The sequence below is a fragment of the Salmo salar genome, chromosome 14 (assembly GCF_965601325.2).
Source record: "Salmo salar chromosome 14, fSalSal1, whole genome shotgun sequence".
NCBI classification, from domain to species: Eukaryota; Metazoa; Chordata; class Actinopteri; order Salmoniformes; family Salmonidae; genus Salmo; species Salmo salar.
The window spans coordinates 34,088,468-34,112,023 of NC_138304.1; the positions used below are offsets into that span (position 1 = coordinate 34,088,468).

The 23,556-nt window shown below is 43.6% G+C and overlaps 1 protein-coding gene across 14 annotated transcripts in view; it reads left to right on the forward strand.

Annotated features, from left to right (window-relative positions):
- LOC106569344 (obscurin) overlaps window positions 1-23,498 on the forward strand; it is an 86,950-nt gene extending 63,452 nt beyond the window's left edge. For 13 of the 14 annotated variants that reach the window (XM_014140620.3, XM_082960919.1, XM_082960920.1 and 10 more), the window contains 26 exons: window positions 152-424; window positions 1,020-2,450; window positions 3,458-3,739; window positions 3,943-4,024; window positions 4,179-4,300; window positions 4,826-5,023; window positions 5,180-5,212; window positions 5,357-5,455; window positions 6,218-6,436; window positions 6,658-6,828; window positions 9,121-9,260; window positions 9,576-9,776; window positions 9,901-9,977; window positions 11,893-12,063; window positions 14,969-15,128; window positions 15,266-15,382; window positions 15,931-16,095; window positions 16,215-16,373; window positions 16,647-16,824; window positions 17,037-17,150; window positions 17,304-17,471; window positions 18,240-18,342; window positions 18,543-18,672; window positions 19,050-19,143; window positions 19,381-19,423; window positions 19,988-23,498. In XM_014140620.3, coding sequence (XP_013996095.3) covers window positions 152-424; window positions 1,020-2,450; window positions 3,458-3,739; window positions 3,943-4,024; window positions 4,179-4,300; window positions 4,826-5,023; window positions 5,180-5,212; window positions 5,357-5,455; window positions 6,218-6,436; window positions 6,658-6,828; window positions 9,121-9,260; window positions 9,576-9,776; window positions 9,901-9,977; window positions 11,893-12,063; window positions 14,969-15,128; window positions 15,266-15,382; window positions 15,931-16,095; window positions 16,215-16,373; window positions 16,647-16,824; window positions 17,037-17,150; window positions 17,304-17,471; window positions 18,240-18,342; window positions 18,543-18,672; window positions 19,050-19,143; window positions 19,381-19,423; window positions 19,988-21,119 — 6,062 coding nt within the window. In that variant the 3' untranslated portion in view covers window positions 21,120-23,498. The remainder of the gene's footprint in view (window positions 1-151; window positions 425-1,019; window positions 2,451-3,457; window positions 3,740-3,942; window positions 4,025-4,178; window positions 4,301-4,825; window positions 5,024-5,179; window positions 5,213-5,356; window positions 5,456-6,217; window positions 6,437-6,657; window positions 6,829-9,120; window positions 9,261-9,575; window positions 9,777-9,900; window positions 9,978-11,892; window positions 12,064-14,968; window positions 15,129-15,265; window positions 15,383-15,930; window positions 16,096-16,214; window positions 16,374-16,646; window positions 16,825-17,036; window positions 17,151-17,303; window positions 17,472-18,239; window positions 18,343-18,542; window positions 18,673-19,049; window positions 19,144-19,380; window positions 19,424-19,987) is intronic. The other variant, XM_082960918.1, reaches the window with a different exon arrangement.
- The last annotated feature ends 58 nt before the right edge of the window (window positions 23,499-23,556 follow it).

Consider the following 23,556-nt stretch of genomic DNA (forward strand, 5'->3'; position numbering starts at 1 on the left):
GTGTTAGTTATACCATTTAAAACATAGGAGAGTCTAATGCATTTCCCATTGGCATGAATTGTATCTGTAGTGTCCCATCTATTGGAAAAAATATAAATCAATCAACAACCAATCAATCAACGAACAGTCAATGAATCGTTTTGGTCCATAGAGGCTCCAGTGACAGTAACACAACAGTTGGCCTGTCCAGACCTGCAGGAGGGTAAGATGGCCCGTGTGGAGTGTGAACTCTCTGCTGAGGGAAGCTCGGTCACCTGGCTCAAAGACAACAAGGAGCTGGAGTATGGGGTCAAGTACCAGGTCACCACAGAGGGCAAGACACAAGTGCTGCTGATCAAAGACTTTGAGTCTGCTGACCAGGGTGTGTACACCTGTGTGGCCTCAGACGAGGCAGAAAGCTCCCTTAATCTCAACCTACCAAAAGGTACACATGCCCAAACAAACCAGAATATTATACCATGTAAGTTTAATTTTGCTTTTCCATTCGCCCACATTAATTTATTATGAAACTCTTGTAAGCCATTCTCCTCAAGCCAAACTGGAAGCTTGGTGGAGATGTGTTTGTTATTTGAGGTTAAGGTAAGTTGATCTGCTATTTCTAGCAATCAATCAAATGTATTTATAAAGCCCTTCTTACATCAGCTGATGTCACAAAGTGCTGTACAGAAACCCAGCCTAAAACCCCAAACAGCAAGCAATGCAGGTGTAGAAGCACGGTGGCTAGGAAAAACTCCCTAGAAAGGCCAGAACCTAGGAAGAGAGGAACCAGGCTATGAGGGGTGGCCAGTCGTCTTCTGGCTGTAGATTATAATTATTATCAGCTAGTAATGATGTGAGGTGAGCTCATTCTTCCAAAGTATGCACGAACACACTACTCCTATCAGAAAATAATATAATCCCGTGGGTATTTGTCACTACATGATCAACATAGTTCTTATAAATGTAGTGTGTGTTGGGGCTGCTATACTGTAGAGGTGTCCATTTGCTGCGTATAACATTCCATTGTGTCCTGGTTGTAGGTGGAGATGGGGTTCAGTTGGAGGAGGGGGCCCAGCCCAGCCTGCCTCCTGAGGCTGCCTCCGAGGGTGACGTCCATGCACTGTGGGAGGACCTGGCCAAGAAACGCCGCATGAGCCGAGAGCCCACCCTTGACTCCATCTCTGAGCTGCCTGATGAGGAGGACAAGGAGCCCAAGACACCCAAGGGACCAGTCAAGGAAAAGAAAGCCCCGGAGATGGTGGGGGTGAAAGCCCTGGAGAATGAGAAAGTGGATGTGAAAGCCCCGGAGAAGGAGAAGGTGGAGGTGAAAGCACCAGAGAAAGAGAAGGTGAAAGAAAAGGAAAAGGTCATAGAGCATGTCATCGTCCCTAAGAAGAAGGTGTTGGAGCCAAACTTGTACACTAGCTCTGAGGACGAGTCCAGGCCTCCAACACTGGTTTCCTACCTGAAGAAGAGCAGCAAGTCCTCCCTCTCTGTGTGTGACCAGACAGAGTCCATCTCCACTGAGAAGTTCTACGCACAGTTCAAGTTGAAAGAGGAGACCACAGTCCAACAGACCTCAGTCCAACAGACCTCATCTTCAGTACAGCAGATCACAGCACAGACCACAGACATCACGAAGGTCGGTGATGAGGAGGATGAAGAAAAGGGGCTGCTGGATGCTGCTGTAAAGATCCAGGCTGCCTTCAAGGGGTACAAAGCCCGCAAGGACATGCGTCCAGTCTTCAAAGACGTCTTCAAGGACCAGACCAAGGAACCCAATGGCACCATCCACCTGGAGTGTGTGGCGGAGGGCAAGCCAGAGAAGGTGCGCTGGTTGAAGGATGGCGAGCACCTGGCAGACGGCAAGCACCACCACATTGACATCTACAACGATGGCACCTGCTCTCTGGTCATCACCGCCGTAACCACCAAGGACACGGGCGTCTACACCTGTGAGGTCACCAACAAGTTCGGTGTGACCACCCACAGCGGCAAGGTGACGGTGGGCTCGGCGCGGGAGGCATCTGGAAGGAGGCCCCTGACCATGGGCTACAGTGCCGACAGCGAGGCGGAGAGCTCGTCGGCAGAAAGCGAGATGGACGAGTCTCTGAGGCAGGCTAGCAAACGGCTTCGCCGCCTCCTCCGCACACGCCTGCCGGCCACGTCGGAGGAGGAGTCGTTCGTCAGCTGTGATGATGAGGCTGAGCTGCAGGCCCCCGACCCCAAATCGTACCGCGAGGACGAGCGATACATCTACATCCGCTTCGACAAGCGGTCTGAGGCCCAGGTGGCGTCTCAGCGCTTCAAGGAGATGTTCACGGCCCAGGGGGTCCCTGTGGAGACCACCATCCAGGAGGCTGGACCTCTCAAAGTGGAGCTGCGCATCATGAAGATGGGATACACTCAAGATGGCTCTGCAACACCCACACAGGAGAAGCAGCTGCCTGCGTTCATGACAGGAGCCCCCGGTATGAAAACCAGAGAGTACATTTCTCTGTACGTCTTGCTGCAATTAAGTTTGATGTTGAGATTATAACATAGAATTAAATAGGTATTTAATTCTATCTCTATCGGTAATCCTAAATCATTTTGTCTACCATTCTATTTAGTAATCAAAATTAACCAGTTAAATCACAAAAAGACTAATGCCTTGGTAATTCAGGAAAGGTCATATTGATTTTAAGTCAAGCAATGTTTGATATTGAAGTAATGTAGTTTATTTCGCTTGAATAATATAAATACATGTTTCAATGTGTTTAAATTCCAAACTTTTTTGCACATTAACAGGAGCCTTTGCTTGTTAGCTAAGACGTTTAGTGTGTACTTGCTAAATAATTTGTCAAATTGTCCTCATCCAGGCTTTCATCTTGCTTTCAATGGTGTGTTGTGTGTTCCGTGTGGTTACTACATTACCTTTTCTGTCTTTGTGTGTGACCTAATGTTCCTTTTCTTTTGTCCAAACAGTTTGTATTTCAGTCATGTCAGTGTGTGTCTTCTTTGATATGTTTGTTTTGATGTAGTGTCATGTGTCCTCAGTTTTGTCCCAAACATTTGTTTGTTTGTCTTTGCTGTAATTTAATGGTTGCTTCAATTTCTTTTTACCCACTTCTTTCCAGTATTGACACTATATATCCGTTCTATTCACACTTACCCTCCATTTCTCCTCATGTTGTGCTGCCCTGCCGTAGTCCTCAGTTTTAAATGTGTTTGTGTCTTTGCTCTCCTTGACCCACTCCATTCTAGTATTGATACAATCCTTTCCATCCAATAATCCTCATGTTATACTGCCTGCCTTTACACCCTTTCATATCTGTGCTATTGTTGTACTGTAAAAGCAAATTGTAAAAAAATATATAGATAATCCTGTTCAGTAAGAATTACACATGGAATACCAGTCAAATTAATCCCCTGCATAATGAATAAAACCTCCTAATTTATTGTTGTGCCTAACTGATTGTCCCTGTCTCTCCCCCAGCGGCCCCAGTCTTCCTGACTGAACTCCAGAGCCAGGACGTGCCAGACGGTTACCCGGTCAGCTTTGACTGCGTGGTGATCGGGAAGCCTCCACCCAGTGTGCGTTGGTTCAAGGATGGTAAGCTGCTGGAGGAGAACGACCACTACATGATCAACGAGGACCAGGAGGGCTGCCACCAGCTCATCATCACCACCGTGCTGCCCTCTGACATGGGCGTCTACCGCTGTATGGCTGAGAACACCAGCGGCATCGCTGCCACCAAGGCTGAGCTAAGGGTCGACAGTGAGTACAGAACATATGATATTGATTGGTAGGTTGGTTATTTTGTTTATTTTGTTATGTTTTTGTTGTTGGTTCTTTTGGTTATTTCGTTGTTTATTTAGTTGATTATTTGGGTATTTAGTTGGTTGGTTGACTGTATGCATAGGATATCCTCATCCGTGTTATTTTGAGAGTAATTGTGTAATGCATCTCTCTTTCCTCAGTGTCTTGCAGCTCAGACTACGATACTGCAGCTGATGCCACTGAGACAGGCTCCTATATCAGTGCCAAGGGTTACATGTCTAGGTGAATGAGACAACCCAGAGTTTACAAGCCCTTTGACTTTGAATGTAACCTTCTTTACAATGGAATCCTGATTCCTAATAGTACCTAAAACGTTTCCCTGGTCATGTTACTTCTTTACTGACAGCTTTACTTTCTTCCTATCCTCTCCCCTCAGGGAAACGGAAGCCTTTGAGTCTGTGGTAGAGGATGAGCAGATGCCACAAGTACTGGATGAGCTCCATGATGTGCACGTCAGCCCAGGCTCACCCATCGCTAAGATGCAGCTGAAAGTCAAAGGTTGGTCTGTGGGTTACTCTCCACCTCCTCTGCATTAGTCAAACCCTGCTAGACTACGTTGTCTCTGTGCAGGTACTTCAGAGGTCTAACTTTAATAGAGAAGAATTAACTAGAGTCATGCGTACCTAGATATGGTAGAGCAGCTAAAAAAGCCAAGTAAACACTAAAATCACATTTTATTTGTCACATGCACCAAAATGCTTACTTACAAGCCCTTAACCAACAATGTAGTTCAAGAAATAGAAAAACTAAAGTAAAAAAAATACAATAAAATGTAAAAGTAACTCAAGGAAATTAGATAACAATAACGAGGCTATATACAGGGGGTACCGGTACCAAGTCAAGGTGCGGGGTACAGGTTAGTCAAGGTAATTTGTAAATAGACTATGCATAGATAATAAACAGTGAGTAGCAGCAGTGTAAAAACTACTGCCCACAGGGCAGGTAAGTCAGAGGCAATTTATTATTTCTGCCCCCAGGGTCAATAACTAAGTGAGTTACTTACTCTTTGTTGATATTTCCCAGGGTTCCCTAGTCCAAGGGTGTACTGGTTCAAGGACGGCCACCCGCTGCGTTCCTCAGACAGGATCCTGCTGCTGGACAAGAGAGACATCCACAGCCTGGAAGTCCTGGAGGTGAAGAGGGAGGACACAGGAGAGTACTCTGCCTACATCAGCAACGCTGCTGGAACAGCATACTCCTCTGCTAGGCTGCTGGTTCTGGGTAGGTCTACTCATGACTGAAAGGTTTATATTGAGAGGGATTTCTGTCTTCTACTTAGGATGATGTATTTAGTCTGCATTATGATATGTGTGTTATTGTATACACAACATAACATTCTTGTATTTACTGAAGAATTCATGGTTACCCTCTCAACAGGTCCAGGAGAGCTCACGCCTGTAGAGAAGCACGGTATTTAATTATGATTTTATAATATTCATTGATTTATTTATTCATTCATTACTGCTTGCACTGTTGCCTATAGCATGCCACATTGTTCTGAATTTTGAGCTACGTGATGATGACGCTTTTCTACACCCATGTTTGACTTCCTAGATCCCAAGGTGCCTCTGGTGCCGCCCCGCTTCCTAGAGAGGTTCAGCAACAGGAAGGTGAAACAGGGAGCCAGCGTCACCATGTCTGTCAGAGTGGAAGGTATCTATCAACAACACTGTACACTGAACTCATATATAATGATGGTATATTTAAGCAATAAGGCCCATGGGGGGGTTGTACAGTATATGGCCAATATACCACGGCTAAGGGCTGTTCTTATGCACTACACAACGTGGAGTGCCTGGATACAGCCCTTAGCCGTGGTATATTGGCCATATACCACAAACGCCCAAGGTGCCTTATTGCTATTATAAACTGGTTACCTACTTAATTTGAGCAGTAAATGTTTTGTCATACCCGTGATATAACACGGCTGTCAGCCAATTCTCATTCAGGGCTCGAACCACCCGGTTTATAAAACATATTATGAACTTGATAATTTGTGTCATGCCTAAGAACAGCCCTTAGCCGTGATATATTGGCCATATGCCACACCACCTCGGTCCTTATTTATTCATTATAATATGCTTGTACGTTTTTGTTTTGTAGTGTGACGCTAAGCTATAGAAACATCAACTTCAACCTCAGATTGTTTTGGCATGTAGTAATAGGTTTCTATAGCCGCAGTAACAGTACAGTATATCTCTCAACCTTGGCTGAGAGTTGACCAAGTCAGAGGAGCAGACCCAGGAGCAGACCCAGAATCAGTCACGCGTCCTATGAGAGATACGCTTCCATAAAGGATATTGTCATTCATCATACAGACATGCATGCGAGTCCACAGACTACTGTTTGATAAGACTATTCATCATACACCATGTGAATTCCCAAGTCCCACTATCTATATGTGTGCTCTCCAAGGTTCTCCCACCCCCATGGTGACTTGGCTGAAAGAGGAGTCTGCTGAGGACGTGTTGTGGATCAAGCCAGACACTAAGGGTTACAAGGTGGCCAGCTCTGGGCGCCAACACAGTCTCATCCTGATGGATGTGGGCTCTAAGCATGCAGGCACATACACCTGCATCGCCACCAACAAGGCCGGACAGTCCATTTGCACTGCCCAATTTGAGGTGGAGGATGGTGAGAAATTGAACGATATACCGTACTTGGTTTGTTTGTTTGGATCCCCATTAGCTGTTACAATAGCAACATTTCTTGAGTCCACAATACATATAAACAGCAAAACATACTGACACATGCTTTTCTAATCATACATAATATAAATTGATGTAGTATATGCGTGGCAGACAGCAAGTTCTAATGTGAAACATTCCTAATGTATTATCTGCTTTCTGTTGTAGCACCACAACCAAAGGAAGAGACCACAATCCCTCTGGGGATTACTATCAGCCCTCCAGACGAAGATGTTGGCAGAGGAAAAATGCAGTATCTAGGTGAAGTTGGATCAGAAGAGTTCCTTATGAAGCTCACCTCCCAGATCACAGAAATGGTATCTGCCAAGATCAGCCAAGGTGAGTGAAAATGTGTCATGGGCTGTTCCATCAAAGCTCCAAAATAGGGCACAGTTAGAACATTTTCTTATTTGATTTAAAGAAATGTTCTTCCACTCTTTGTGTTGATTTAAGATCAAGTAAATACACTTTGTGATTTGATGCAAATTTATTTAGATTTTACATGTAACTTATAATGACTTCTAGAATAGGTTAAAGTAATGTAATATTAATATCTGGGAAATGGGGATATAACAGACAAATACATCCTGTTGTATTGTACAGTCTGTGTGCTTTTATTGCAGGCTAAAACATTTGTATCTGCTTGTCTCTGGTAATACAGAGAAGGTTCTTAGTGTTTTAATAGCATAATAATAATATATATATATATATATATATATATATATATATATATATATATATATATATATATATATATATATATATATATATATATACATATATAATATTGCCATTGATCAAGTCTAAATTCAAATTGTATATATACATTACCTTTGTAATGCTGTCATAAACACTATAAGCTATCTGTCATAACACTTCATCACAGTTTATGTAATGTTATGACAAGTTACTGTCATCCCACATGCAGTCCATCAGGCAAAGGGCCAACTAACACACCAGCGTTTGTTGGACTCAGCTACACCGCTGCGACTGTGGATATGTCCGTTCCTAATAGAGCTTCATGCAGGCTTTAAGAATGAACAGCTCAAAGAAAATGTCATGCACATTGCCTCTTGCTGCTCGCCATTTTCTTTATGTGGCTCAGTTGGTAGAGCATGGTGTTTGCAACGCCAGCATGGTGTGTGCAACGCCAGGGTTGTGGGTTCGATTCCCACGGGGGGCCAGTACAAAAAAAAAAATGAAAGAAATGAAATGTATACATTCACTACTGTAAGTCGCTCTGGATAAGAGCATCTGCTAAAATTTAATATATATTTTTTTTTTTATAAATGTGATTTGATCTCTCTTCTCACTCGCTAATACTTGTTCTGCTTGTGTTTTGAGCAATGTGTGGATTCCTACACCATGTCCTCCCCTACGACCGACAGATATGGATTGTCATTGCTTCATTTCATCATCCTTCAGCCCTCCATCCATCCATTAATTCACTCACATGCTCTCATCCGATCGTTAATTTGTTATTCAGACAGCACACAGAACCATCAAGTGCTCCAGTGGATGAAATCATGGCCCAAAGCCTCCAGTATGTATCCACAGTACATAAAGATCTCAGCTACTCTCACTAAAAACGATACATCCTTTACCCAAGTTAGAACATAAGAGGAAACTCACTATGTCCTCTTTGCATCTGTCTCTAGCTGTCTGACTTGGATTGGATTCATTGAATTTAATAGAGGAGTACCACTTGACATGAAACAAGGGGTTAGAAAATGACGTCCCTCTGTTCGTGTTGCACGACAGTAAGAATATCTTGGCTATCACCGGCGGTGATGACTTGTGGAGATGACATTAACATACAGTATTTCACCATTCAAGACACATTTAAACATTTTGAAACAAAATGGTCAAGATTCCATCGTATAGTGGGGGACAAAACTATCATTAAAACAGTACCATTATTCTGCTGCCATTTCAGTATAACAAAGAATATATATATAAGTGGTCAAACATTTCTCCCTTTATGATTTTGTGCTCCATGATATTTATTTGATGCATTAGTAGAAGTTGTGTCTTGGCAAAGCAGTGATTACCTGAGCACATGATTCAAATGGCTTTGAAGTGATACTCAGGATAGCATATAGCTGAAATACATGCCTGCACTCAGACATGTATGGACACAACTTAAGACCCCACGTCTTATTTGTACAGTGTCTTTCTTATGCATGCATCTAGTGTTCTAACTAGTTTGTAATAGTGAAAACTATTTAATCAAATAACTTGTGCAGTAGCAGCAAAACTGTTGATGGCACTAATGTGTAGCTTAGCTAACCTTCTGAGGAATCTTGATAATTCATTGTGCTAACTTTAAAATAAATGTGATACTATTAATTTCACGTGTCAAGAAGCCAAAGCTACACATTCCAGTTGGTCTGTCGATGTTTCAGTGCCCAATTTCACCTTTCTGTGAATGTGTGTACAGTATTAGGCCTATGTGCAGGTAACTGCCAAAATAAAGGAAACACTTGTGTAAATGAGGGATTCTATTGACACTTAATGTAGGTGTTTACTTTATTTTGGCAGTTACCTGTATATACTGTGATATTCTGAGGTGTGTGTATTGTATGCTCTCCTGGCTGTCTCCCTCTGAACCCCTCCCCCTCGCTGCCCTAGCCTCACTACGTGTCCCGGGAGGCGATAGTGACGACGAGACCAAGACACCCTCCGCCTCACCACACCACGGTCGCTCTCGCCCCGGCTCCATTCTCGCTGACTCCTCCTCTGAGTCTGACGACCCTGATGCCAGGGGAGAGGTATGGAACTATATAAAAGGATCTGTCATTCTTGTTCTTTGTTTGGAACACCTCAGTATCACATCACTCATACTGGGTCCTCTCTAATGACTCTGAAGTTTTTTCTCTTATATTTTTGACTGGATTTGCAGGCTACTTACTTGACTTATTCCTTTCAGCTTCTAGTGCAGAAAAGGGCCTCAACTGGCCTGCATCACCAGCAAACCCAGTTCTGGGCAAATCTCTTATAAATACAATTACGTTTTTTCATTCAAGTCACTGCAAATGTAAGCTCTTATAGACAAGACTTTGTCTGATGTTCGACTCTTTCTACAGATGTTTGACATCTATGTGGCTACGGCTGACTACAACCCCACCATCCCCAACAAAGATACCATTTCCCTGAAGGAGGGCCAGTATGTTGAGGTTCTGGACTCAGCACATCCACTGAAATGGCTGGTCCGGACCAAACCCACCAAAACCACTCCATCCCGCCAAGGCTGGGTCTCACCTGCCTACCTGGATAAAAAACTCAAGGTGTGTTTGAAGATACAAGTAATTGCTTTAGCACCAATATTGTACATCGACCTCTACTCTCTTGACCCTACTTTAGTTAAATGTTATTTTGTTCTTAATGTTATATTAAACTATTGTGTTCTAGCTGTCTGATGTTGCTGGTGACATCCCAGAGGGAGGTGGAGAAGAGGTCTCAGAAGGAGAATACAAGAAGAGACTACTGTGAGTCTAGAACTTCTAGAACTTCTCACACTCTCTTCTATTAGGGCCAAAACTTAAACTGAGATCAAACTGCCATGCAACTCTGACTCTGGGTGCTTCTACACCTGCATTGCTTGCTGTTTGGGGTTTTAGGCTGGGTTTCTGTACAGCACTTTGTGACATCAGCTGATGTAAGAAGGGCTTTATAAATATACTGCTCAAAAAAATAAAGGGAACACTTAAACAAAACAATGTAACTCCAAGTCAATCACACTTCTGTGAAATCAAACTGTCCACTTAGGAACCAACACTGATTGACAATAAATTTCACATGCTGTTGTGCAAATGGAATAGACAACAGGTGGAAATTATAGGCAATTAGCAAGACACCCCCAATAAAGGAGTGGTTCTGCAGGTGGTAACCACAGACCACTTCTCAGTTCCTATGCTTCCTGGCTGATGTTTTGGTCACTTTTGAATGCTGGCGGTGCTTTCAGTCTAGTGGTAGCATGAGACGGAGTCTACAACCCACACAAGTGGCTCAGGTAGTGCAGCTCATCCAGGATGGCACATCAATGTGAGCTGTGACAAGACGGTTTGCTGTGTCTGTCAGCGTAGTGTCCAGAGCATGGAGGCGCTACCAGGAGACAGGCCAGTACATCAGGAGACATGGAGGAGGCCGTAGGAGGTCAACAACCCAGCAGCAGGACCGCTACCTCCGCCTTTGTGCAAGGAGGAGCAGGAGGAGCACTGCCAGAGCCCTGCAAAATGACCTCCAGCAGGCCACAAATGTGCATGTGTCTGCTCAAACGGTCAGAAACAGACTCCATGAGGGTGGTATGAGGGCCCGACGTCCACAGGTGGGGGTTGTGCTTACAGCCCAACACTGTGCAGGTCGTTTGGCATTTGCCAGAGAACACCAAGATTGGCAAAATCGCCACTGGCGCCCTGTGCTCTTCACAGATGAAAGCAGGTTCACACTGAGCACATGTGACAGACGTGACAGTCTGGAGACGCCGTGCAGAACGTTCTGCTGCCTGCAACATCCTCCAGCATGACTGGTTTGGCGGTGGGTCAGTCATGGTGTGGGGTGGCATTTCTTTGGGGGGGGGGCCGCACAGCCCTCCATGTGCTCGCCAGAGGTAGCCTGACTGCCATTAGGTACCGAGATGAGATCCTCAGACCCCTTGTGAGACCATATGCTGATGCGGTTGGCCCTGGGTTCCTCCTAATGCAAGACAAAGCTAGACCTCATGGCAGGAGTGTGTCAGCATTTCCTGCAAGAGGAAGGCATTGATGCTATGGACTGGCCCGCCCGTTCCCCAGACCTGAATCCAATTGAGCACATCTGGGTCATCATGTCTCGCTCCATCCACCAACGCCACGTTGCACCACAGACTGTCCAGGAGTTGGCGGATGCTTTAGTCCAGGTCTGGGAGGAGATCCCTCAGGAGACCATCCGTCACCTCATCAGGAGCATGCCCAGGCATTGTAGGGAGGTCATACAGGCACGTGGAGGCCACACACACTACTGAGCCTCATTTTGACTTGTTTTAAGGACATTACATCAAAGTTGGATCAGCCTGTAGTGTGGTTTTCCACTTTAATTTTGAGTGTGACTCCAAATCCAGACCTCCATGGGTTGATAAATTGGATTTCCATTGATTATTTTTGTGTGATTTTGTTGTCAGCACATTCAACTATGTAAAGAAAAAAGTATTTAATAAGATTATTTCATTCAATCAGATCTAGGATGTGTTATTTTAGTGTTCCCTTTATTTTTTTTTGCAGTGTACATTTAATTTGATTTGATTCCAGAATGAATGTAAAAAGAAGATAGTTAGGATTCGGCTCTGCAAGAAACACAACCACAAGCAAGAAACACCACCACACTCAACGACACCCCATAATAACCACAATGCTCTGTCATCCTTAGCCAACTGATTCAAGACATGATCAACAGCGAGGCAGAGTTTGTCAAAGAGATGGACTTCTTCACCTCCCACCACGTCAAGCAAGTGGAGAGCCCTGACGCCCCATCTGACATCACCAGCCAGAAGGAGGCCATATTCAGGAACATCAACGAGATCAAGGCCTTCCATAGCGAGTAAGTACCACTGACTGTTTTTTTGGCCCGTCTTTAAACAAACTTCAACTTTTAAGGATTAATGAAGCTTTCATAAACCCTTTATAAGGCCTGTATATATGCTTCAGAAATGACCTAACTGGTTCTATTGCATTGATGTTTTGTCATTGTATAATACCATACCATTACAAAACATTAACACCTGCTCTTTCCATAACATAGACTGACTAGGTGAATCCACCTGAAAGCTATGATCCCTTATTTATGTCACTTGTTAAATCCACTTCTATCAGTGAAGATGAAGGGGTTATTTTTAATCCTTGAGACATTTGAGACATGGATTGTGTATGTGTGCCATTCAGAGGGTGAATGGGAAAGACAAAAGATTTGAGTGCCTTTGAACGGGGTATGGTAGTAGGTGCCAGGCACACTGGTTTGAGTGTGTCAAGAACTGCAATGCTGCTGGGTTTTTCACACTCAACAGTTTCCCATGTGTATCAAAAATGATCCACCACCCAAAGGACATTCAGCCAACTTGACACAACTGTGGGAAGCATTGAGTCAACATGGGCCAGCATCCCTGTGGAATGCTTTTGCCACCTTGTAGAGTCCATGCACCAACGAATTGAGGCTATTCTGAGGGCAAAAGGGGGTACAACTCAATATTAGGAAGGTGTTTGTAATGTTTTGTACACTCTGTATATACCACTTATAAAGTGGATAGTTTGGGTTCTGGATGCTGATTGGATGTGTTAGGTTCTAAATAAACACAGTAAAAAACTCAGACTCTTATTAAAGCTCAAACAAAGTTTATTCACCCACTGGGTCATACAGCTGCATAAGACAAAGACATATCCACACAAGCACTAGTATTTAATCCTTTCTCCTATGCTGAGCCCCTCCTTACACATCTGAACAGCCAATACACCTCTGTTGCTATGCAGAAGATTAGTGATATATGTTCTTCCTCACTTCATCTAACCTGACCTCTGCTCAAATTCCTCACTCCTCCCCAACTCACGGCTGTCATGAGACTGTGTCTCTTCTCCTCCCATAGGATCCCTAATGTCTGACAATAACATATCCTGGTAGAATGTAAACATTCTACATTCCCCTCTCTCCTCCAGTGACATGAAAAAGGATATTTAATGTTTTCAAGTCTAAAAGTCAGAACCCAACAGATGAAACAGCATTCCAGCTGTGAGTATATCAGACAATATACCATAAAATTACACTAAACAAATATAAACGCAACATGTAAAGTGTTGGTCCCATGTTTCATGAGCTGAAATAGAATATCCCCAAAAATGTTCACACACACAAAAAACGTATTTCTCTCAAACTTTGTGCACGAATTTGTTTACATCCCTGTTCGTGAGAATTTCTCATTTGCCAAGATAATCCATCCACCTGACAGGTGTGGCATATTAAGAAGCTGATTAAACATCATGTAATATTTCTAATTGTATATAACTGCCTTAATACAAATACAAATTACACAAGTGCACCATTGTGCTGGGCACAATAAAAGGCCACACAACACAATGCCACAGAAGTTTTGAAGTGTGGGCAATTGGCATGCTGACTGCAGGAATGTCCACCAGAGCTGTTGATAGAGAATTGAATGTTAATTTCTCTACCATAAGCCGCCGCCAACGTCATTTTAGAGAATTTTGCAGTACGTCCAACCTGCCTCACGACTGCATATCACGTGTATAGCGTTGTGTGGGTGAGCGGTTTGCTGATTCAACGTTGTAAACAGAGTGCCCCATGGTGATGGTGAGGTTATGGTATGGGCAGGCATAAGTTACGGACAACAAGCACAATTGCATTTTATCAATGGCAATTTGAATGCACATCAATACCGTGACGAGATCCTGAGGACCAGTTTCATACCATTCATCCACCGCCATCACTTTATTTCAGCATAATAATGCATGGCCCCATGTCACAAGGATCTGTACACATTTCCTGGAAGCTGAAAATGTCCCAGTTCTACCATGGCCTGCATACTCACCAGACATGTCACATATTGAGCACGTTTGGGATGCTCGGGATTGACGTGTGTGTGTGTGACGGCGTGTTCCAGTTCCCGCCAAAATCCAGCAACTTCACAGAGCCATTGAAGAGGAGTGAGACAACATTCCACAGGCCACAATCAACAGACTGATCAACTCTATACGAAGGAGATGTGTGGCGTGCATGAGAAATGGTGGTCACACCAGATACTGACTGGTTTTCTGATCCACCCCCATACCTTTTTTTTAAGGTACCAGTGACCAACAGATGCATATCTGTATTCCCAGTTGTGTGAAATACATAGATTAGGGCCTATCTCAATTGACTGATTTCCTTATGTGAACTGTAATTCAGTAAAATCTTTGAAATTGTTGCATATTGGATTTATATTTTTGTTCAGTATATTTTTTACTGTTCTATTTATCTTAGTAACCGGTTTGTTAAAGCAATAAGTCACCTCTGGGGTTTGCGTCATGCCTAAGGTTTGCGTAAGAACTACCCTTAGCCGTGATATATTTGCCATTATAAACTGGGTGGTTTGAGCCCTGAGTACTGATTGGCTGACAGCCATGGTATATCAGACCGTATACCATGGGTATGACAAAACATGTATTTTTACTGCTCTAATTACGTTGGTAACCAGTTTATAATAGCAATAAGGCACCTCGGGGGTTTGTGGTACATTGCCAATATACCACGGCTAAGGGCTGTATCCAGGCACTCTGTTTTGCAATGTGCGAATGAACAGTCCTTAGCCTTGGTATATTGGCCATATACCACACCCCCTCGGGCCTTATTGCTTAAACATATCACACCACCTCTGGGTGTATTGCTTAAATATACTGGTAATAATTACATTTCTCACAAAGCTGCTGAATGAATTGACCCCATACTGTGTGATGTGCAGGTCCATGCTCCCTAAGTTGATCCACTGCGACACTGATGATGACGTGGCCATGCGCTTCCTGAGGAGTAGCGAGGGCTTTGAGAAATACCTCCAGTACCTCGTAGGCCAGCAAAAGGCAGAGGCCGCTATCAGTGACAAGACCGTACACCGCTTCTTCAAGGTAAGTGAACCCTTCACAAATACTGTTAGCACAAATGGTTATTAATGTGTAAGTCTCGTCATCTTTGGGATTATGATGGCTGACTGATGTAAGGCTAGTAATGGCCATGTTTCTAAACCCTGTTGTCTTTGTCACAGGAATACACAGACAAAGAACAGGCCAGTGCCGACCCTGCTGAAGGTCCTGTACTGAGCATCAACGCTTACCTACAGAAACCTCTGGACAGAATCCAGAAGTACAAGGCCTTGCTCAAGGTGAGAGTTTAAAGCTGTAAATAGGTGTCATAGGCGTTGTAAGGTACAGACCAATGCGCAGCGGGTATAGTGCTCATCTTCTTTCTTTATTTAGAGTGAACACTCAAACAAAATAAACAAACGACAAAACAGTTCCGTAAGGCACACGGCTATACAGAAAACAACCACCCACAAACCCAAAGGAAAAAAGGGCTGCCTAAGTATGGCTTCCAATCAGAGACAACGAAAGACACCTGCCTCTGATTGGAAACCATACTCGGCCACACATAGAAAACTAGAACAAATCCCCTCTAAATAAACCAACCCCAAAACACACAAAAACAACACCCCCTGCCATGCCCTGACCATACTACAATGACAAATGACCCCTTTACTGGTTAGGACGTGACAATAGGGTATTCTTTGTTCTTGTTCACTAGAAATGAATGCACCTGAGCCTAAATTGTCATATGTTTTTATGTTATAAAATCTTGTTTAAATATTACTGTTATTATTATTATTATTATTATTATTATCTTAAATCGTTGTGCCCATTTCTGTGACTGTAGGAGCTGATCAGGAACAAGGCCAGGAACGGTCAGAACTGCTGCCTGCTGGAGGAGGCCTATGCCATGGTTTCATCACTGCCTCAGCGTTCAGAGAACACACACCACGTCTCCATGATAGAGAACTACCCTGCCACTCTGGATGTATTGGGGGAGCCCATCAGACAGGTGAATAACCAAAATCCATTTGCTTCCTTCTGGTGGCTAGTGAATACGACCATATTCTTGAGGATTTTCAACTCATTTTGTTTCTGTAGCCTATGTGACGGTGTTGTGTTTTCTGAAAGGGACCCTTCATGGTGTGGGAGGGTGCACCTGGGGTAAGGTCCTCCTCCAGAGGTCACCATCGACACGCGTTCCTCTTCAAAAACTATGTCATCATCTGCAAATCCAAGAGAGACACCAACACAGACACCCAGGGCTACGTCTTTAAGAACATGATGAAGGTAAGACTCTTCATTGCTCTTTCTAAAAACTCCATATGTAACTCAGCATGTCAATCCACTGAAACAAGTCACTAAAGAATTTGTCAACTCGGAATACCAGACAATTCCAATCTGTTGTTCAGGGTTGGCATAGAAATAGATTATTGCTGCTGGAGAGAATATATCATCAATGTCACACTTCCTATGACATAGGAAATTATTTTTAACAGATAAATAAAGTCAATCATTAGTCTTGAGGATAACTACTGTTTCTCTGTCTGTCTTCCTCCCTAGCTGAACAACATAGATGTGAATGAGACAGTGGAGGGTGACGACCGGGCCTTTGAGATCTGGCACGAGCGTGAGGACTCTGTTAGGAAGTACACGCTTCAGGCTCGCACCGTCATCATCAAGAACTCCTGGCTGCGAGACCTCAGGGAGCTGCAGCAGCGCTACACCATGCCTGCCTGGAGTAAGTCTGACACACACACATTCACTCAGATCCACCAGACAAACAGAGACATAGTTTGACATAGCATATTGTGATCTAACCTTCACTATCAAACAAGTACTTTTTACATACTATGAAATTGCATACTATAATTTAATCGGTAATTGCATAAAATGTGTCATCTCTCCACTCAGGATTGATTGATGTGTAAATACATCCCTCTATCTGTCCAGGTATGCCTGACTTTGATGAGCTTCTGGCTGACTGCACAGCGGAGCTGAGACAGACGGTGAAACTGGCCTGCAAGGTTACTGGAGTACCCAAACCTGTGGTCACCTGGTACAAGGGTAAGAGACACACCAGCGAGACCACTGTGCGAAACCACGCAATAGCTGTGCATACAGTGCATGTTTGTTTTTATCTACATAGCCCATACCATGTTCATGTTTTTGAGGTAGAAACACCTCCTGTGTTAAAACTGTTTCCTCCTCTGATGACAGACGGGCGTGCAGTGGAGGCCGACCCTCACCACATCATCATCGAGGACCCTGATGGTTCCTGCACCCTGATCCTGGACAACATGACGGCTGATGACTCTGGACAGTACATGTGCTTCGCCACTAGCACAGCAGGCAACGCCAGCACCCTGGGAAAGATCACTGTCCAAGGTCAGTCTCTATTACAGAGGGGAAATGACAACAACATTAGGCTTGAACTGTGAAAGTGAACATAGCGCACACCCAGACCCTACTCATAAGAATCATTGACATACAATGAGTATCCAAAACATTAGGAACACCTGCTCTTTCCATGACATAGACCGACCAGTTGAATCCAGGTGAAAGCTATGATCCCTTATTGATGTCCCTTGTTAAATCCACATCAATCAAATCAGTGTACATGGGGGGGAGGAGACAGGATGAAGAATGATTTTTAAGCCTTGAGACAATAGAGACATGGATTGTGTGCCATTCAGACGGTGATTTAGGTTCCTTTGAACGGCTTATGGTAGTAGGTGCCAGGCACACCGGTTTGAGTGTGTCAAGAAATGCAATGCTGCTGGGTTTTTCATGCTCAGCAGTTTTCTGTGTGTATCAAGAATGGTCCACCACCCAAAGGACATTCAGCCAACTTGACACGACTGTGAGAAGCATTGGAGTCAACATGTATCCCTGTAGAACGCTTTCGATACCTTGTAGAGTCCACGCCTCGATAAATCGAGGCTGTTCTGAGGGCAAAAGGGGGTCCAACTCAATATTAGGAAGGAGTTCCTAATGTTTTGTACACTCAGTGTACATGTCAACAGTAAAAGTGATTGATACTTTGCTTTGGGGAAAAAAATCTACAATTCCAAGAATCTAAATTGTCTGGGAGGAATGTTAATCTTGTAAAAAAAATAAGCCTGTTTTCAAGAGTAAATATTGTGTGTGTGGTAGTGCCTCCTCGTTTCGTGAACAAGATGAGGAATGCTGTCTTAATCGTTGGTGAGGATGCTCAGTTCTCCTGCACCATCCAGAGTGCCCCCAGACCCAAGATCAGGTACACTACACCACACCTGTCTCCTAGGCTCTTTAAACTGACAATCTTTTAGTGACAGTGGACTGTGCCATTTGTTTCTTCCTACTGTGCTCATTATGTTGCCCATTCTTAATAGTTAATATACTGCATAAGATAATAAATAAGTATGCGTAAGGTAATTCATATTATCTCAATGTCATTTCATGCGTGTCCCTGAACAGGTGGTTCAAGGAGGGCAGGCTGCTGACTGACCAGGAGAAGTATCAGACCTACACTGAGTCCCGTAGTGGAGTCCTGGTGCTGGTCATTAAAGGCCCTACGGAGAGAGACCTGGGACATTACGAGTGTGAGGTAGGCCTTTAATTCACCACCCCTCAGCTAAAGAAAACAGGGCCGGTGTCCCAGCCAAATAAAGCCTAGTACCAGACTGAAATGTACTTTCAATAGGGATTCTTAATCCAGGACTAGCCTAATATGGGTCCAGGAAACCATTCCATACAGTTGTAAAACATTGGACTGCAAAGCACCTCTTGTGAATAGCTGCTGCTGTATCACAGATCAATATAAAAGAAACACGAGAGATACAGTAGTAGTAACATGTAACAGTAGTTACATTATTTGGATGCTTGGCATCCTCCAAAGAGGATTGTTTTCATGAGACATTACATTGATAAGATGAAGCCATTGTTTCAGTAAGCCTAATGTATTCTCCTCCCTGCCCATCCCAGTTGTCCAATCGACTGGGCAGTGCTAAATGTGCAGTTGATCTGTGCCTTCCTTCTGCTGTGGCTAGAAGAGGAGAGCAGGCGATCACCATCGAAGGTAGGAATACTCCCATTCATGCACATTCCGTTATGCATTAGTTTCATAATTTACCTCTTTTACCAGGTCCTTAAAATGTAGAGAATGTATGCTTTAATTTCCATAAGCCACGTTCATTCAAAGGAAAAGATGAACCATCAGTTCATCAACAATTTAGATGATGTAGTCTTTTTGTCTTGACATTAGCTATCAATTTATCTGACTAACTCCATAAGCCTCGTCCTGCTTTCCTTCTAGTCACTGAGCAGGAGACTAAAACACCAAAGAAAACCATCATCATGTAAGTGTGACCAGGTTATGATACAGGCTAGAAGAAGCATGCATACTTGTGTGTGACCTCTGCATGCATGGCCAGGCAGTATTTGAACCCTGAGTGTAAGAGGGGCTCGCTCAATGCCAAATATAACTTCCAAGGAGCCGGCATATGGAATGGTTCCATAAGGGAATGGTTGTTAATATTTTTTGTGTCTGCACATTTTCCTTAACTCATGTACCATTGCATGACATGTTTGTATGAGTAGAAAAGACTTCACTTTGTGTGTGTGCGTGTCCATGTGCGTGTACACGCTAATTAACATCTTTTGTATGTAGGCTTATTGTGAAAACAGCATGCCCGCAAGTTGTTCTCTCTCTCTGCTGTCTCTCTCATACCTTCTGTTCTATTCCCTGCATACAATACACTCTTAGAAAAAAGGGTTCTAACTGGAAGCAAAAATGGTTCTTCATAGGGTTATCCTATGCGGACAGCCAAAGAACCCTTTTAGGTTCTAGATTTAACCTTTTTTTTAAGTGTACCTTCCGGTCTGTCCCTCTCTCACACCCTCTGTGCTGTGTACCCTTACAGAGAGGAGACCATAACTACGGTGGTGAAGAACACCCGTATGAAGCGTCGCGGCGTGTCTCCATCTGGGTTCAACCGCTCCGAAACCACCACCCCAGATCTCCCCACCACCCCCACCGGCACGGCCAGGCAGAGGAGGCAGGTTTCTGCCAGCAGGAAGACCACTATCCCCACCCTGTACGTCACGGAGCCCGAGGGGGGTTCTGGGGCCCGGGCCGCAGAGAACAGGTGGGTGGAGGTAGAGGAAATCATTGAGTACAAGGTCAACAAGTCGCCCAGGCTATCCAGGAGAAGAGGGGTCTCCCCAGCTGGGTCGGAGCGAGCGAACACCCCCTCCTTCACCCGGCCACAGAGGTCCCCGAACCCCAACACCAACAATTCCAACAACAAGCTGGTAGAGCTGCAGAACTGCTCCGAGCTGGAGGGGGCTCAGCCTATAACCTGGGATGATGATGAGGAGGATGAGAACGTGGCTGGGTCCGAGGTCACCCCTGGACTCAGTGAAGAGGCCTGCGAGGTCTCCTCTGTTCTAATCCCTAACGACCATGAACATGATGAGGCCTGGCTAGAGGAGCAGCAAGAGGCCTTTGTCACAGAACCGGATGATGACGATAACATGGAACCTCCCAGGAAGCTGGAGCCTAAGACCCTGACCCAGGACGGTCGCGTTCTCACCCTGGAGGACCTGGAGGACTATGTTCCCAGGGAGGGGGAGACCTACGGCTCCTCCAACACCAGGCCCTCCCCTCCCGAGAGACCCTGTGAGATCTCTGTGCTTCAGAGGGAGATTCGGGGCTCTGTCGTGGGCCAGCCAGTGCTGCTCAATGTGGGGAGGCCTGTGGTGGTGCCCAGGGGGAGGCGCAGCCCTGGCTTCTTCAGCCGCTTTAGAGAGTACCTCTCAGGCAGCATGTTCTCCCTGGCTGGCCCCCACCACCACCCCAGCAGAGGCCAGTCTAGAAGTGAGAGCGAGATTCCCATCCAGGTCAGCCACGCCAAGCAAGAAGTCAAGCTTGCATACTGCTCTGAGGTGCAGAGAATGGAGGGAGGGCAGCAGAGATACAAAACCAAAGTCTACACGTCAGTGGGCAAGCCAGTCACTCTTCAGATCAGCCAGAACCGATATCAAAACCAATAACCTAGTGTGTGAAAATCAGTTGCTGGATTAGAACCAAGCAGGTTTTTGTTAATTGGTGATACGTACAATAGCCGTTTTAGTCTTAAATGGGAACATTACTACTTAAGTGTTAAAAAGCATATTCTAACCTTGCATTTTATTGCAAATGGGAGGATCATTCCATTTTGAAGCAACCCATCTGAAAGTCAAATGCAGACACAGGAAGTCAGTTGTTTTGGTCAGACAAAGTCGTTTTTAAAGGACAAAACATCAAAAGGGGGTTGGATATGTTTAGGCTAAATGATTTCCGAACGCCATTGTATACTATCCAGGCTTCAATTTATTGTTGCCTTGCTTGCCACGTATTTGATGTACAGAAAAATACAGAATAATTGCAAGTCGTGCAACATGGACTGACACCATTTGAAAGTTTAAAAAATCCATCTGCTTTACCCTCAGGTGACAGATGTTTTGAATGTCAACATCTTGATGTTAAACTTCTGTTCTGTAGGAGAACATCAGTACAGTACCATATTTCTCTCTGTGTGTTGTCTCTGAAGTTTATTGAACAAGAAATATCCACCTTGACTTGTAGCATATCAGTTTGTAAATAGGCTAACCAACTCCTGTGAAAGGAAAAATGTTTGTCTCGACAGTAACTTACCAAACCAATGACTTCAGCAACAAAAGGGAAGTCTGATTTGAAATGTTATGAGGAAGGGGTAATTCTGGGATAATATTATCCAACATAAAAACATTGACAAGATTGCTAGAAATACAAAATAAGTATAAAAGAGCATTGATTACTGACATTGTTGGATTGTGTGAAACATTGACGATGTTCTTTCAACTGCAGTCACTGTCTGCTTGAGAATACAAGAAAGCCAGATTAAAGACTAATTCATGGATCATTTAATTGTACTTCAGATTGGGCTGTACTGTCCTATGGAGAAGTCTAGAATTTTCTAAGCAATTCTAGATGGGCAGTTACATGTTGTGCAGTGCTGATACTTTTACGTTAACCGTGTATCACTCACTTGTGGTGTGGACTGTGGAATGATATAGGTCTATAATTGTGTTATACAGGTCTCGTATAAAGGGTCTCTGTTTACTTTAGGTTATATACATCCAAAACATAGACCTATTTAGGATATTTCATTTTGAACTGGGTCATTTGTTTTATAGAAAGGCACTTCATTATCAGTTTCTTGAGAGCAATAAAGAGTAGATTGACCTCAGATAATTAAGTATTTGTGATTACTTTAAGGTAAAATGTAATTAATTATATTTAGAAAAGTGCCAGCATGTTATGTGTTAGCTTTTTGAAAGCTGATTTGCGTGTTTATCTGATTGACATAATTGAATTAACCCAATGAGTCCCACTGTAACGCCGGTGCGTTTTGGACTTCTGGGTAGAACCATTGGATTTGTCTTGTTTCTGCATCCGTAGATACCAACCATTAGTCTGTGTAATTAACGGGGGCTGTGCTAGAGCTGTGTTTGTGAGACAAGTGCCGATCCCAAAGGGGCCCTGGACTGGGTCTTTTTACAAAAACGTATGTAGTCTGAAAGGTTTGAGCAACAAACTATTCAAAGATATTTATGAAAAGGTGAGACTCTCACGAACACGTGCATGTAACTATGACGCTCAAAACCTACACAAGAGTTGTTAGAAGGTAAGGGGTTGTTCTACATAGAAGATCATAGGAAATCCCAGGACATAGTGTCTATAATAAGCTCACATAGTGGCTCTCACAAAATCCAAATAGTTGTCATTTCCCAGTGAGCATACAATTTCTGTACTTACAGCATTCATATCAATTCATTTGATCAGGTTTTTGCTTTGGCTGATAATTTTTTTTTAAAAACATTGACATTAGTCAATAAAACTCATGAATGCAACTGTTTTATGTCAAATCGTTTTGTGTTCTACTTGTAGCCCTGGTTGTCCTGAAAATAACACTCCATTGTGAGGCTAAATATAAGGGCTGGACATGCAGATAAATGAAAGTCAGATACATTAAAAGACGATTTTTGCTGGGGTCGTGGGACTGATAGGGTTAATATTAATCTTGTCACATTCGGTTCAGGTGAGAGCACAGTTACATAGTTAGTAGTGAGCCATTGTACACTGGATTTATTAACTTTGTTGCAATATATTGTTTTAAAAAGTGAATTACCGCTTTCCAAAGTAAGAGTAATGTTTTGTTTTTATGTTATTTTAAACGTCTTGTAAAAGCATTGAATGTTTAACTTTGTAAGAAATTCAACATAAATCACATATAGGTTTTGACTGCCTGCACATGTTTAGTTAAGAGAATGAATAGTTAATGGATTTTTGGGAGGGTACTCCCAAGTGTTTAATACATCAAAATAATTAAATAGCAACTGATGAACTGATCAGCCTGTTGTTTTATTCACTCTTGGTGAATGTGTGGGTTGGTTGGTAATGCAATCA